General features: G+C 32.9%; 1 protein-coding gene across 3 annotated transcripts in view; it reads right to left on the bottom strand.

The window, feature by feature from the left end:
* Positions 1-4,536: 4,536 nt before the first annotated feature.
* The window catches only part of LOC143054871 (HEAT repeat-containing protein 1-like), a 39,691-nt gene continuing 27,796 nt past the window's right edge, over positions 4,537-16,431 (bottom strand). For all 3 annotated transcript variants that reach the window (XM_076227955.1, XM_076227964.1, XM_076227968.1), the window contains 13 exons: positions 16,036-16,179; positions 14,940-15,107; positions 14,371-14,549; positions 12,425-12,524; positions 11,178-11,345; positions 10,533-10,667; positions 9,657-9,761; positions 9,186-9,256; positions 7,429-7,526; positions 6,525-6,682; positions 5,829-5,987; positions 5,182-5,290; positions 4,537-4,648 (listed from right to left, as the gene is read on the bottom strand). In XM_076227955.1, coding sequence (XP_076084070.1) covers positions 4,560-4,648; positions 5,182-5,290; positions 5,829-5,987; positions 6,525-6,682; positions 7,429-7,526; positions 9,186-9,256; positions 9,657-9,761; positions 10,533-10,667; positions 11,178-11,345; positions 12,425-12,524; positions 14,371-14,549; positions 14,940-15,107; positions 16,036-16,179 — 1,683 coding nt within the window. In that variant the 3' untranslated portion in view covers positions 4,537-4,559. The remainder of the gene's footprint in view (positions 4,649-5,181; positions 5,291-5,828; positions 5,988-6,524; positions 6,683-7,428; positions 7,527-9,185; positions 9,257-9,656; positions 9,762-10,532; positions 10,668-11,177; positions 11,346-12,424; positions 12,525-14,370; positions 14,550-14,939; positions 15,108-16,035; positions 16,180-16,431) is intronic.

Here is a 16,431-nt window from a genome sequence, read left to right as displayed (position 1 = left end):
AGAAACAAAGCATCTTTCTTTTCGAAAGAGCAATCTTGAACATTGAGCTTTTGTCCCCAAAATAAAGAAAAAAATTGTAGTAAGTGTATCCTTCTCAAACAAAGGTACTCGTTGTTTTATCCAGAAAGCGTTTTCCTGACAGAAGAAAAAAGGGTCAACCAAACCATAAAATCGAGCATAAACAAATCGTGGCTTGATTGAATCATGGTTTCTAGGATATTCTTGCTTTTCTATGTTGGAAAAATTAAATGCATGGTAAAGTGAGTAATTTATCTCGAACGATTATATCCCCATTTCAAGATTTTAAGTCGATTAAAACGCATGAGGTCCAATCAATCCTTGGAGATTGATAATAACTACATGAGATATGTCTTAATACTATTATAGAATAAACATAAAGGCTTTCAGTGGTGTCTTGCCGTGGCTTTGTTTGAACTTGTTTGTTTGCTTTGTGGCCTTGAATGTTTGTCCCTAATATTTTTTTTACAGTGCATTTGCATTCAGATATCACAGATCAAATTTATTCGATCATATTGTATTAATTTACGTTTTTTGATTGAGTTACACCTGCCAATTGATATTTTATCGTGTGTTTTTCAACGTGTGATGTTATGCTATTGTTTCAGAAAAAGGGAGAAGGTTTGGTACCATTTAAACGTTTAATCCCGCTGCAAATGTTTGCACATGTCCTAAGTCAGGAATCTGATGAACAGTATTTGTCGTTTGTTTATGTAATTTAAACGTGTTTCTCGTTTTTTTTTATATAGATTAGACCGTTGGTTTTCTCGTTTGAATGGTTTTGCACTGGTGATTTTGGGGCCCTTTATAGCTTGTTGTTCGGTGTGGGCCAAGGCTCAGTGTTGAAGGCCGAACATTGACCTATAATGGTTTAATTTTTTTAAATTGTTATTTGGATGGAGAGTTGTCTCATTGGCACTCACACCACATCTTCCTATATCTTTTTCAAAGACTTTTTATAATACTGGATGGATACTATATAAAAAAGAAAATGTGCCTCTCAAACTGAAAAAAAAATCTTTTTATGGGTTCAAGATACCGATATACTAACGTCAAACACGAGATTCTATACACCATAGTTGATAAGAACCTAGCCATTCAGTCATAGAACTTCAAATATTTAATCATTTACGGGTTGATATGAAATACAAAAATAAGATAGAAATGAATGTGGTTATTAAATTTGATATCTGCTTGTTTGTGCTTTGTTTTTGTTCTAAAAGAAAGTGTGACACAGTGATGACTGCTGTATCCTTATTTTGACAATTTTACCTATTATGTTGGTTTTGTTCACGTATCGTTGTAAATATTATGGAATTTGATACAACTGTCATACAAATGAGAGGTTTAGCGCTATAAAACCAGGTTCAATCCACCATTTTCTACATTTGAAAATGCCTGTACCATGTCGGGAATATGACAGTTGTTGTCCATTCGTTTGATGTGTTTTATCATTTTATTTTGCTGTTTGATTTGGGACTTTCCGTTTTGAATTCCTCTGAATTCAGTTTTTTTGTGATTTTACTTTATACTACGAGGGCCAAATAAGCATGCACTATGATTGTTAATTAAGTGTTACAATCAAACTGGTATTAAATCAGTGACCTTGATCTTCAACCTATTGACCCCTTAATCAATAGGCATCTTTCCTTTCCAAAAATATTCTTCCTGTATCAGTTTGATTAAAACAAATGGACGGACAGAAAAAGAAATTAACAAAAATGTGTCCATAAAACACGCACTATCATTTTCTATGTTCAGTGGACCATGTCAAAACTCTAATTTGGCATTTAAATTAGAAAGATCATTCATAGGAAATATGTGTTCTATAAGTTTCAAGTTGATTGGACTTCAACTCCATCAAAAACTACCTTGACCAAACACTTTAATATGAAGTGGTACAGAGGGAGGGACTAGCAAATGGACGAACAAACGATCTGACGCACACATCGAAAAACATAATGTCCATAAATGGGGCATTAAATTGGGACATAAAAAATAAGCTCCTGAATCTTTTTAGGGAATATGATAAAGTAAGGACACTATTCACTCCTCTTGCTGCTGAAGGGACACACATGTTCATAAAAAAAGAACGAAAGATACCAGAGGGACAGTCATAACACGTTTTGCAGAATCTCAATATTGACGACTTCAAGTATAAACTTCCTTATTGCACCTGTGCTAGTTCCCAATTCACATATAATCCGGCTGGACACGTTATTATCTGTGACCTCAACATTGTCAATAAACTTCCTTGCGGAATGTGTTATCCAAAGGTTCAAATATCGTGAACCTTAATGCATCAATTTGAAATACAACTTCAGAACACTGATGGATTCAATCGAGGATTATGACAGGCCATGGGCTAAACGCGAGAAAGAAGACGTATATACTATTTCCGAATGGATTAAGGCTATGAGGTAGTTTATACAAATTAGGATTAAAAAACTGAATGGGTCTATCAATACCCATACTACGTCAATCTTTAAAGATACAAATGTCCAAGGATAGATCTACTTTGTAAAAACTCACTCTGATTCAGACAAAAAATTCTTTGAAACTGACATTATCAAGATGCTTGATTTCTTGATTGACAAAATATTTGTTACCTTTGGATGACGTGCTTTTCAACGTACTGTCGGCATTTCCATCATCCATGGGAACCAATTGTGCCCCTCTTCTTGCCGACTTGTTCCTTTATTATTGTGAGGCTGACTTTATACAGGAAATAAATTATTAGGAAGAAAGATAAGAAGTTTGCAATATCCTTTAACCTTACTTTCCGCTATAAAGATGATGTTCTCTCACTTAATAATTCAAAATTTGGTGACTATGTTGAATGCATCTAAGTCTGCCTCATATTATAACTTACATTTGGAATTGAAAATGAGGGTCGGTTGAAACAAAGTTTTACGACAAAAGAGATGAGTTCAGCTTCCCAATTGTGTACTTTCCATATCTATGTAGCAACATTCCAGCAGCGCATGCATACGTAGTATATATCTCCCCATTGATACGACATTCCCACGCTTGCATTTTCCATCATGATATCCTTAATAGAGGGTTGTTGCTCAAGGAAGATATCAAACTAAGAGTTCCAAATGGTGAAGTTGAAATCATCCTTTATGTATATATTACGGACTCCTTCACGAGTTGGTTGACTGTTATGGAATATCTGTTTGACAAATGAACTACAATCCTTTTCCCTTTTAACGAATGTGACCTACTGAATTATACTATTTACCGGGTTTGTTATAACATGAATAACATGATATGTGCCACATGTAGTTCAGGATCTGCTTAGCCTTCCACAGCCCCTGAGATCACCCCCAGTTTTTGAAGGGATTCATGTTGCTTTGTCTAGTTTTCTATGTTGTGTCTTGTGTACTATTATTTGTTTGTCTTTTTCCTTTTTAGCCATGGCGTTGTCAATCTAATTTTGATCTATGGCTTTGTTGGCTTTCTGGTATCTTTCGCCCCTCTTTGATTTATGCAAGCACCTGACTCTTTTATATCAAAATCGTTTTCTTTAATGGGTCTCTAATGTAATGACATCAGTGTGTGACATTATATATTACATGAAAGTAATTGGCTGGCCTTGTGAAATCACAGACAGCCAGTTGCTCTTCTTCCTTGCGAATGCCAAATTAAATAAGCAGCAGCAAGGTGGTTAAACCCACTTATCAGAAATGTCTCAGATCTAACTATATGGCCTAGAGTCTACAATGAACACATGTCACACAGAAAAAGGACATGGGTCATCTTTGTTTGGTGTTTGCATCACAAAGAAATGGTCATTTAAGTGCTTGTATCAGCTATGACCTTTGTAGCTATGACCTTTGCCATGGACAACAGTTGTGTCAAGTGATCAATTGAAAATATCCTAGACCTCTTTTTAATGAATATAGGAAGATGTGGTGTGAGTGCCAATGAGACAACTCTCCATCCAAATAACAATTTATAAAAGTAAACCATTATAGGTCAATGTACAGTGAATGAATCTGCTCAAATGTATGTCTTTAAAATATGACTTTATCATATAATTAAGCCACAGCCAGATGAATCCATTACAGCTCTTGGTAGTTTAAATGTCATTTTCATTTGTCTCTGACAACTGTTAATTGTAATGTTAAAGTTTAGATATCATTTCATATTATTTCAGACTACCATATTCAGTAATAGGAGTATTTTTTCTGCAGTCAGCCATGTAATAACCTCAGAGTACCATATTTATGTGCAGAAATATGATTTATAAATATTTTAGCTCCAGTAGGGTATCCTCCATAGAACACACAGTCATTATAAGAACACCATGTTACGTAACAGCAAATTTGAAAGAACAGCAATACACTTTAATACAAATTTTAAAATAATTTTTGAAGATCAGGTTCTTTTCAGGTCACAAAAAGGCCAGTCCAACTACCCTAGATGGCAGTTTGGATTTGCCCATGTGGAATAAAACATTTTGGTATATTTTATTATGCTATTATTCAACTGAAAACAGGCAAAACTAGATAGATGATTTGAAATAATATCTTTATCTAAAAATATTTCTTGAGAGGTTCTCCCAATGTCTTTTCCATTTCAGCTATCACAGACTGGCATTTCTTTTCTACCTCTTCACTATCATCTGTAAAACAAACAATTATATCATGTAATATCTACATGTAGCTTTGGTGTATTGTGTTCATGGCCAGTTTATTTAAAAGTGTAAAAATTAAGGAAATTACGTCAGGATATATCAGGCCTTGCTACTTGCATTGTACTCAGTTTAGTTTCATTATTTCTTTATTTATGACAATTTCATGTTTACAGACAAGTAATCCTTACTCACAAATAACATTGTCACCAATGAAGATACAGTTTTAACTCATTTAATAATATGTTCTAATATATAATAGACTCACTGCTGTTTTCTATAACAAGACTGATTAACTAAAAGACATGAACCTCAATGAAGAATCACCATGCATATTGTAATATATCTTTGTTTTAACGAGCAGGCATGTGATAAATACCAATTATTAGTAAAATATGTTGCAGTCAAGAAACCGTAACAATTATTTCATCAGCAACAAGTAGATGGACAAAAGATATTAATGTACTACTACAATAACGTGTACCGTCAGTCAAGTATAAATAATTGTGTAGGTCAGTATTTACCTTCCATTAACTCTGCTAAGAATGGAATGGCCTCTGGCAATAATGGCATGAAGTCTTCACCTAACTTCTGATGGAACGCATCAATACACTGCAGAGCTGCATACCTCACCTAAAATCAGTAATTGAACTATATGTAAATGGCACAATTTACACCCATAAACAGTATCACATTAATTATAACGGAAATGATGAATGAAACAAAATAATGAATCATATGACAAAACTTGGAAAATGACTTTACCACATTTACACAATAGAGGTTCACATCCTTGTCTTTGTTGTTTTATATCAGATGGAAGCTGTTTCTTGGCAATCAAACCTTATTTTTTTTATTCTATACTATCTTCAGTTGTGTAGCATGCAATATTTTGAGTCCATTACATTTAATTAGATTTTGAGTCGTTGGCTTACACATATACCTCTCAATTTTGATCCAAAAGTAAAAAAAGTCCTTCAATACAGGAAACTAATTAGTGGAAAGATTGTAAATTTATCATAAATGAAATTCAGTCCTTGGAGAAGACATTACTAAGTTGTAAAACTTGTGTCTGATCCTTTTGTCATATTGAAGAATAAAATATGTTTAAACTTATTCAGTCCTTAATTAAGAATGAACATTTCAACAGTGCTATAAACCAATATTTTACCTTTGAGGTATCATGTCTTGTTTTCAACAGAATCTGATAACTAATGCTCTTCCATAAAGAATCATCTTGAGAAGAAACAGCAAACTGTACTATACAGGGAACCAGATGATCTGTTATTCTCTTCTCATAATGTTTATCTTTCAGTTGGAAATTCTCAATCTAAAACATTGATAAGATAAATAGTAAATTAAACTTGAAAATGTAAGAAAATCTGCAGATTACCTTCACTAGCAAAACTTTCTGGTAATTTTTATAACACTTATTTCTACATTTCATATGGCTGCTGTCCCAATGTGTTAACTTGCTTAGCCAGATTATATAAATGAAAGTAAACATTTTTATCCTACATAATCATATCTAAAAAAACTTTCTTGATTTTAAGTTTATATGTAATCATGGGAATTAATCTAAAATAAATCATAGTTTCAATTAATTTCATATGCTTATGAGTGTAAATTGATTGATTGTTGCTTAACATCACTTTCAGCACTAAAAGCTATTTCATGGAGGCTGGTATTTTTTAATTGGTTGAATAAGACATTTTTCTAAAAACTGAGTTTCAGTCTAGCTATTTAGGAGTTGCCCTTACAAAGCACATGGACAGACAGAAAGGCAGACAGATATGGTGATTTCTATATACCCTCAAAGCTTTATTTTCAAGGAACATAAAAAGAAGTTATGTTATAAATATTATACCTGATCAACCATTGGCTGCATTAAACTGTCAAATCTCTCCTTTGTAACAAATCCTTCTGTATCATACAAGAAACACTTGTACAAGCAATCAAATATGTAACAAAGAAGCTGATTGGACAATCTCCTTCCTCTGTTTCCTTTACAAAAATATGGTTCTTCTGAAATTATATATATACTTTTCTCAAAATCAAAATAATAATAAGCTTATAAATTATAAAATTTCTTTTATAATGCAAACATATACAAATCAAGTAAGATGTAAATACAAAAACATTCTTTAAGGAAACAGGGTTGATTGATAATAGAAAAGTCATCATTTTAACATCCAAAAGCAGTGGTTATGGTGTCAATAACTGGTAATGGTATTTATTATAATGGTCAATTTCAAAACAACATGTAATTATATACTAACAAACAGACATTTAATTCAGTGACTTATATACCAATAAAAATGCATTTAATTCAGTGACTTATATACCAACAAACACTTCAGGGGCCTCAATGATTGAGTGGTTTAAGTAGTTACTACTATAATCACTAGCCAGTCAACACTGAGGTTGTGAGTTCGAAACCCCGCTCATGCAGGTGCACTCGACTCCAATCTTAATTGACTAGGATTGTCAGTTTTTCTATTGAAGGTCAATGGTTTTCTCTGGCTTCCTCCACCAATAAAAACTGATTGCCGCGAAATAGCATAAATGCGGTGCTAAAAAGTGGCGTTCAAACACCAAAAATCAAATTAAATACTAACAAACAGACATTTAATTCAAGGACTTCTAAAAGATATTCTTGTTTTTTATTATTGGATTTTTGTTTGAAAGGTTGTTGTTTTTTTTCTGGAGGGAAGTGGGGGTAGTTTATTTTAATTGAAAGAGGGTTATAGAGAAAATAAAGGATCTCTCACCTGCTTTAGAAATGTTATTTTTCTCTATTATGCTTGCAGCATGCTGAACTATATGACTAGCAAATAATGTAAACAAACTTCTCAATTTCTCTGCCAACCTAAAAATTAAACATTCTACTGTTAGAAAATTAAATAATGTGCCACCCTACTACTTCAACACCTTTTGCATTGACTGTTACCTTCGTTTCTGAAAGTAAATTCTGTTAATGTGATAATTTAAAATGAATCTATCTTGTTGACTTTTGATAAACAAAAATATGAACAGTAACAACCCAGACTGTATTGTTTCTACCTTGCAATAGAATGACACAGACCTTGGACCTCTGACCTTTTGTTGGTGCATCAATGGAAGCAGAGGTTGATTTGAAGAAATGTAAAATACCAGTTTGACTTCTGTATGATGCAGTGATATTCCTGTGTCTTATGTGTTCATATTTTGGAATATGCAAGGTTCCCTGGTTGTATAAATCCCTTTATTCTAAGTCTATCAGGGTGTACAAATACACAAACACCTCAAATATACCATACCCCTTTAGGTACATTAACTCTAAGAAAATAATAGGAACTGAAATGACTTGGAGGTTTTGTGCACTTTAAAACAATTATTCAACTATAATTTAGCATTATACAACTCTGTTTGTATATATGCTAAAAATTAACAAACTAACAAACTAACATGCCTATAATTCAGTATGATGGATAACAAAGATATTGTAATAAAGAACTTTCTCAAAATATAGTACTATGATGTAACCTTAAACTTTTTCTTTGAATAGGAAAAACAAAAACATGCCATTCTCTATAAAAGAGGGACGAAAGATACCAGAGGGACAGTCAAACTCATAAATCGAAAATAATCTTCCTATATCTATTGACAACACCATGGCTAAAAATGAAAAGGACAAACAGACAAACAATAGTACACATGACACAATATAGAAAACTAAAGATGGCAACAAGAACCCCACCAAAAACTAGGGGTGATCTCAGGTGCTCCGGAAGTGTAAGCAGATCCTGCTCCACATGTGGCACCCCTCCTGTTGCTTATGAGACAACAAATCCGGTAAATAGTCTAATTCGTTAGGTCACATTTATGAAAGGGAAGGGGATTGTAGTTAAGAGGTAAGGAACATATCCGATATCATTTGTGAAACGGTTATTCCATAAAGTTCAACCAACTCGTGATGGCGTCTGTAAAATTTACGAAGAAATTATTTCAACCTCACTATTTGGAACTCTCGATTTAATAGCTTCCTTGTGAGCAACAACCTTCTATCAAGAAAATCATGATAGGAAATGCAAGCACGGGAATATCGTATAAATTCGGAGATACACTGTATGCAGGTGCTGCTGGAATGTTGCTAATATATAAGTGATTGTATGTCATAGTTTGACACATTCATTACATTCTGTATGATTAAGTCAACCCTTAAAACTGCTCTTACAATCTTTGATGTATTTGTATTCCAACTAAAGAGAGGGTGTGTGTGTTGTTGTCTAATGTGTATTTAGCATTCATTGTATACTCTGCCAAATGACAATGAACAGCATAGTATTATAGATTAATGGACCTCACACCATCTTTGCATTAATTAGAGACATATCCTTGATGTGGATTCATGATTTTGAAGAAAGTATGGCTAACCAAAATGGCAACGTTAGGAGTGGGACTTGTAAAAAGGTCTATGCTAGAACCATATATGTAGCCCCATAAGGGACCCCCTCTAAATCCACCTCTGCCTCCTAATAAGACCTACCGATCAGCCAGTCTGTAGAACACCATTACTCTGTATTTTGTTTCTTCATCTCTACTTGCCCAATCATATAACTATAAGAAGAAATATCACATGTTATCAATACTGATCTGAATATCATCTTTACAGTTTTTTTCAAGTACTCAAACTCAAACAACCATTCAATTTTCCTTTTTATATATTTGGTGTGAGTAATTTATTTAATTATTATAATACAATTAGATTTATCCACCTTATCTCATGGAAACTAAAATATATTTCTTATTTCTTTTTTATTCATTATAAATTTTTCAAATATCTTATAGGTCAAACAAATATTCATGTATGAAGATTTTACTGTTATGATATGTATCATACATGATATCAATTCAACTGTTGCAATGATATTTTAATTAAGCATTTTGTGCAAATTCAATTCTCATAATAATAAAAATAGAATGCCTATTAACTTAAATACAATAACAGTATACAAACCTTGAAGAGAAGTGGTCTAAAAGTAGATTCTGATAGCTTCATCACCATGGTGATAAAAGTTTCTATAATGCTGCCTTCTACTGCAGAAATCTGCTTCTCTGGGTGCTGTAAAAACAAATGGAAAAAATGCACAAGTAAAAGATTACAATCCTAAACCAAATTTCAGCTACAAATCTAAAGACTGAAAAGCTGAAACAAAGTTGTGATTAAATTTGATTTGAAGAGAGCCTACTGTGGATTAATCTATTTTCGAGGGTACCAATTTTGTGGTTTAAGAAAAACTGGCATTTAACTTGATATTTAATTTCTTAATTTTGTTAAAGTCTGCATTCATTCCTCTAGAATATTCGTAATTTCATTGAACATTAAAATTGGTGGTTGATCTGTACCCACAAAATCCACGAAAATTGGCATCTCAACAAATATTAATGAATCTACAGTATTTTTTTTTTACATTTTAAGTTTACATACATCTACTGATAACCATGAGGTCAAATATGCTTTAAGATAAAATTATTCTCTGGAGTACAATACAAAACTTCAAGAATACTTTTACAAATCAGTTCTAATAAATTAGGTGAATTAAATAAATATAGAATGAACAAGAGGCTGCCAGAGCGACAACAAACCAGATTTTTAACATTTATTTGTGTCTTGGCATTTTTCAATTTTTCAAGAACCATAACTCCTGAACGGTGAAAGTGAAAGTAATCAATATTGACATAGACCTTAAAGTTGTCATCAGTACTAAACTATTAGAATTTACAAGTTTTGATTGAATGGTTCATGCCTAAATGCACAGACACTGTTTGGCAGCTAACTGCCTTACATCCCAAAATAAATCAATGATTTTTCTAGTTAATTAAATGTACTTACCTCACAGTAAAGGAACCTGAAGTTAAGACCATCTAAGAAGAATTTCTGTAAGTCTTGTATATGTGCTGTTAAATCTTCCTTTGACATGGACTGTATATGTTCCTCTAAAACTGACATCACAGAACATATACTGGACTGTAGAAAAAAACATGGATACTTTAGTATTACAATTCATTTGTTTCCATGCTATTTTAAACCTCACTTAGTTTTAACAGATACAGAGTTGGCTTAAACACTGTAGTTTTAGTACTTTTTATGAGGGAACTATCTTTCAATTCTTTCTATTTGAGTAAAACACACTTTCATTTAATAGTTTTTTATTTTATCATTTTACTGACCATCAAATTAAAGCTTCATAGCACATCATTATGTTTCTTTCTTTCCAAGTTACGTATTGGTTCTTGTAAAATTAACATCACTATGAAAGGATTCAAGATTTTTCCAATGTTTGCTTATCATGGAGGCACCAGATTATTAGGTAATTAAAACTTTAAGAATTTTTCTCCCACCCAATCACAAAGTAGATGATTGACTTGTCCAGACAATAACATGCTGAACTGTATTTACAATAGTAACATTCAATTTGGTACTCCTTTTCAGAAGACCATCACGCAAATGGAGTAAAAAAAGTGGCTATATTATTACTAATTTCTCTTTCTTTTCCAGTCTATGATAGCATGATGCCACAGTAGGAAGTAAAACTCTAGGTGGCAGTGTTGTGGCTAATGTATGTCTGATGGACTTCAGTCTTAGTTGTAACTGTGGCTTCTGTAATGCTTCATCATTTAAACTGTCTGTTGATAAATTACAAATCTGAAATATAACACATATAGATAAATAATACAAATATACATGGTACACTTTTAACTGAACTTGCTTAGGAAATCTTATAGATTACTACTACCAGTTGATGATTTTACTAATAAACAAAATTTATAAACAAAGTAGCTTGGTAATAGCAACTTAACATTCAAGCAGATTCACAATTGAGTATTTTTGTTTTGAAATCTCCACCTTGATAACCATTTTCTTGAGTGGAATTAATAATATATGATACTTGAAAAAGTCCTGTGATTTCCACTTTCTCCATTATTATATGACTTTAAATATTGATTTTTGCTAAAGACTTGTCTCAAATTCTTGTTTAAGTTTATATATATATGATATAGAATGTATTTTGTTTGTTGCTGTTTAACCCAACTTTAAGCAACCATGGTCATATCAGGGCGGCAACATTTTGTCAGTGGAATATCCAAAGGATGCCATGACCATTGGCTGCAAGATTGACTATCTTGCCCATAAAGATTGGAGTAAAAAGACAACTATCCACAATAGAATTATCTACTTCTGAGTTGACAGGGAAGTAATCACTGTGGTCGTGTAGATGAATTACTACTTATATAGAATGGTCAGGTTATCTGACACATAAGACTAACATTCAGTATCTGAGAAAACAAAAAATGTTAGGACACAAAAGTCTCATCAAATTATTTTTCAGAATTTAATCTTTCAATCTAGAGGTTCAAAATAATAGAAAGTAAGGTCTAATTTGCTTATCAAAAAATTTGAAACAAGGACTATTAAAGAAAGTTAGGGTCCTCTGAAAGTAGCAAATTTTACATACTGATAATGGTCAGGAGTCTCTTTTACAAAAAAAACTTACAACTATGATTGATGGTAAGTAATGAAAAATTCAGTATACTTCCGATCAATCCTAATCATGAGGAATTTTTTGTGAAACTGACTCCAGGACAATATTAAACAATTGATCATTCTTAAAACTGATAAAACAATCTGAAAAGATGTTATTTGTATCTTTGGGTGTCTGTCTCATTGCCATTTATAACCTAAATCTCACTTTATTTATTAACAGATAGTTTCATATTACTTACATGGAATAAAATGTCTTCTAGATAAGGACTAAGAAAGAGAGATAAATTCTCCACAACTTTCTGTATGGCTGTCACTATACTCAACATATAGAGGTCATTACTAAATAGATAAAATGAGAAAAATAAAACATTTCATAATTATAATAAACAATATAGGAAAATGGTATTTCTTTCTGAATATATATATATTAAAAGCAAACATTACTGTGGAATCATTATTCATGGCATACCAACTTTCAATGGATTTTTCTTTGTGTAGGTAAACCACTATTCAAATGTTGAATAAATTAGATGTTTTCTATAGGGTTTTATGCAGACTTTGGCAAAACCAGAAAATCAAATATCAGGGGAAATATGACTTTTCCTCAATTAAGGAATAATGGTACCCACGGAATTAAATGAAAACACGTATGAATAAAATATAACAAAAAAACATAAAATTGATTTATAAAAAAAACGACCGTTTATAAGTCACATAATGTTTAAAACATACATTTTGTCATTGTAATAATAATTGCTGTACCCACAAATACTGTTGTTGAAATATTAACATTGGATACATCAATATAAAAGCTTTTACACTATCTATTTTCCTGCCAATTTGTATTTCTGTTGTGAATTCATGCATTATCTTAGCGGCAATTCTCTCCTCATTTATTTACACTATTGTGACCAAGGCATGAACTCTGTTGAAATCATTGATGGCATGATCTTACCTGGTTAGCCTCTCTTCATTCTTCATTTCTTTAAGGACCAAGGGCATGAACTCTGTTGAAATCATTGATGACATGATCTTACCTGGTTAGCCTCTCTTCATTCTTCATTTCTTTAAGGACCAAGGGCATGAACTCTGTTGAAATCATTGATGACATGATCTTACCTGGTTAGCCTCTCATCATTCTTCATTTCTTTAAGGACCAAGGGCATGAACTCTGTTGAAATCATTGATGACATGATCTTACCTGGTTAGCCTCTCTTCATTCTTCATTTCTTTAAGGACCAAGGGCATGAACTCTGTTGAAATCATTGATGACATGATCTTACCTGGTTAGCCTCTCTTCATTCTTCATTTCTTTAAGGACCAAGGGCATGAACTCTGTTGAAATCATTGATGACATGATCTTACCTGGTTAGCCTCTCTTCATTCTTCATTTCTTTAAGGACCAAGGGCATGAACTCTGTTGAAATCATTGATGACATGATCTTACCTGGTTAGCCTCTCTTCATTCTTCATTTCTTTAAGGACCAAGGGCATAAACTCTGTTGAAATTATGGAAGACATGATCTTACCTAGTTAGCCTCTCATCATTCTTCATTTCTTTAAGGACCAAGGGCATGAACTCTGTTGAAATCATTGATGACATGATCTTACCTGGTTAGCCTCTCTTCATTCTTCATTTCTTTAAGGACCAAGGGCATGAACTCTGTTGAAATCATTAACAACATGATCTTACCTGGTTAGCCTCTCTTCATTCTTCATTTCTTTAAGGACCAAGGGCATGAACTCTGTTGAAATCATTGATGACATGATCTTACCTGGTTAGCCTCTCTTCATTCTTCATTTCTTTAAGGACCAAGGGCATTAAGTCTGTTGAAATCATTGATGACATGATCTTACCTGGTTAGCCTCTCTTCATTCTTCATTTCTTTAAGGACCAAGGGCATGAACTCTGTTGAAATCATTAACAACATTATCTTACCTGGTTAGCCTCTCTTCATTCTTCATTTCTTTAAGGACCAAGGGCATGAACTCTGTTGAAATCATTGATGACATGATCTTACCTGGTTAGCCTCTCTTCATTCTTCATTTCTTTAAGGACCAAGGGCATTAACTCTGTTGAAATCATTGATGACATGATCTTACCTGGTTAGCCTCTCTTCATTCTTCATTTCTTTAAGGACCAAGGGCATGAACTCTGTTGAAATCATTGATGACATGATCTTACCTGGTTAGCCTCTCTTCATTCTTCATTTCTTTAAGGACCAAGGGCATGAACTCTGACAAATGAGGAATAGCATGAGCTTTGAGACTGTGACATAACTCTGCTACACACAACAAAGCGCAACCTGCTACTTGTAAGTTATCTGATCTCTTCTTGAACACCTTTATGGCTAGCTTTAAAACCTGGTAATATACCAAAATAATATGTAATGGTGAGCCTTGAAACAGTTTAAAGTAATTGTTAGAGTTATACCCATTTAAATTTTCTGAATAATTGTTCATTACAAAATTTCTTTGCATAAAATAAGCAAATAACACTCAATAAATCAATTCTATACTTCAACCCTCAAATTAACTAAACATTTAACGTCAGGTGTCATTCCTTTGATTTGTTTACTAAAATAGTTCCACATCTTTCACTTAAAATTCTTTTGTCATCATGATATAGTGACATTCTTTTTGTAAGAAAGTAATGAAATTCATTATAATACATTTATCCCCCTTTTTGGTATGTCAGAAATGTGTGATGCTTTTGATCCATATATTTGTATCATCAAATTTGTCTGTTTTTACCTTAGTAAACGTGTGATGATTTTTGTGACCTAGATGTCGACTCATTAACTTGAGACTGTAGAAAGCTGATTGACCATTTACTGCACTTTCCTCAGTTATTTCTCCTGTTAATGTGGTCGTGGTAACCACTTCACATAACTGATCCACCAGAGGGAGTAATAGTGCTTCCTGATAAAAATACAAATTATAAATGTCAACTTTTTATTACATGTTCTATACATCACTGGTTTAGATATTAGTACTTTTTGTCAGATTTAAGATATTCTGCATGAACAACTTTTATCCTAAAAATTTTACTCCAAAAAGATCATGCTTAAATCCTTTTAAATGTAGGCATTCCATTCTCTTGACCTTTTGTAGAAAAAGAACAACACATTTTCAACTTCTACTTGATGATGGAAAACAGATTTTTTATTGAAAGTACTGTTAACAATTGCACACAATTTAAAATTACTGAAGTTTCACTAGATTTCTACAATAAGGGACAAAAAATTGTGTTCTTAATTCCTGTTGTGAATTAGGGTGCAGAACAGTAAATTAGTACATATTATACACAGCTAATTACCATATCTAGATTCAACAGCTCCTTTAAATAAGCAGGATATTTTTTTAAAGATGAATAGAGATGTTTTTCTGTTCATCATTATTTTGCTATTTACATACATGTAATAGTACCTTATCCTCACACATGTAACTGGTAGAGTAAGTAATAAGAACCCAGGAGGTGGGGGTTGGGGTGGGGTTTTGTGGGGCCGAGAGACTTACCTCCTCTCCCATAAATTCTGTTTTCTGTTGGTGTATTAAGTACTCAGGGGGTGGGGTAGACTTACCTCCTCTCCCTTATAGTCTGTTTTCTGTTGATGTATTAAGTACCCAGGGTGGGGCAGAGACTTACCTCCTCTCCCGTATAGTCTGTTTTCTATTGATGTAATAAATACCTAGGGGGTGGGGCAGAGACTTACCTCCTCTCCTGTAAAGTCCGTTTTATGTTGATGTAATGAGAACCCAGTGGGTGGGGCAGAGACTTACCTCCTCTCCTGTAAAGTCCGTTTTATGTTGATGTAATGAGAACCCAGGGGGTGAGGCAGAGACTTACCTCCTCTCCCGTAAAGTCTGTTTTCTGTTGATGTAATCGACCATTCAGTAGCTCCATTGCTTTTCTCTTCACATGTGACAGTTCATGAGCCATCAGTCCAAATACCACTTGGAGATATAATTTCTCAGGTAAAATTGTTACCACCTGTCAAATAATATCCAAACTTTACAATTCCTGCCACCAAATTCTTATTACTACACAAAAAGACAATACACAACAGAAGGGGCTGCTTTTATTATTTAAACACAATAATACAACAAATATTTCTGTGACACCTGATAAAAAAATAAACTTATACATAAATATTCCAGTAAAAGGAAATATAAGGTATCAAATAATTTATAGAGTAAATTAGCTATATTTAATCATAGTTATATAAACATTAGTCTGGTAGAA

This window comes from Mytilus galloprovincialis, chromosome 1 (genome assembly GCF_965363235.1).
Source record: "Mytilus galloprovincialis chromosome 1, xbMytGall1.hap1.1, whole genome shotgun sequence".
Classification (NCBI taxonomy): Eukaryota; Metazoa; Mollusca; class Bivalvia; order Mytilida; family Mytilidae; genus Mytilus; species Mytilus galloprovincialis.
Note: the sequence above shows the minus strand (reverse complement) of the source record. Positions and strands in the feature narration are given on the sequence as shown.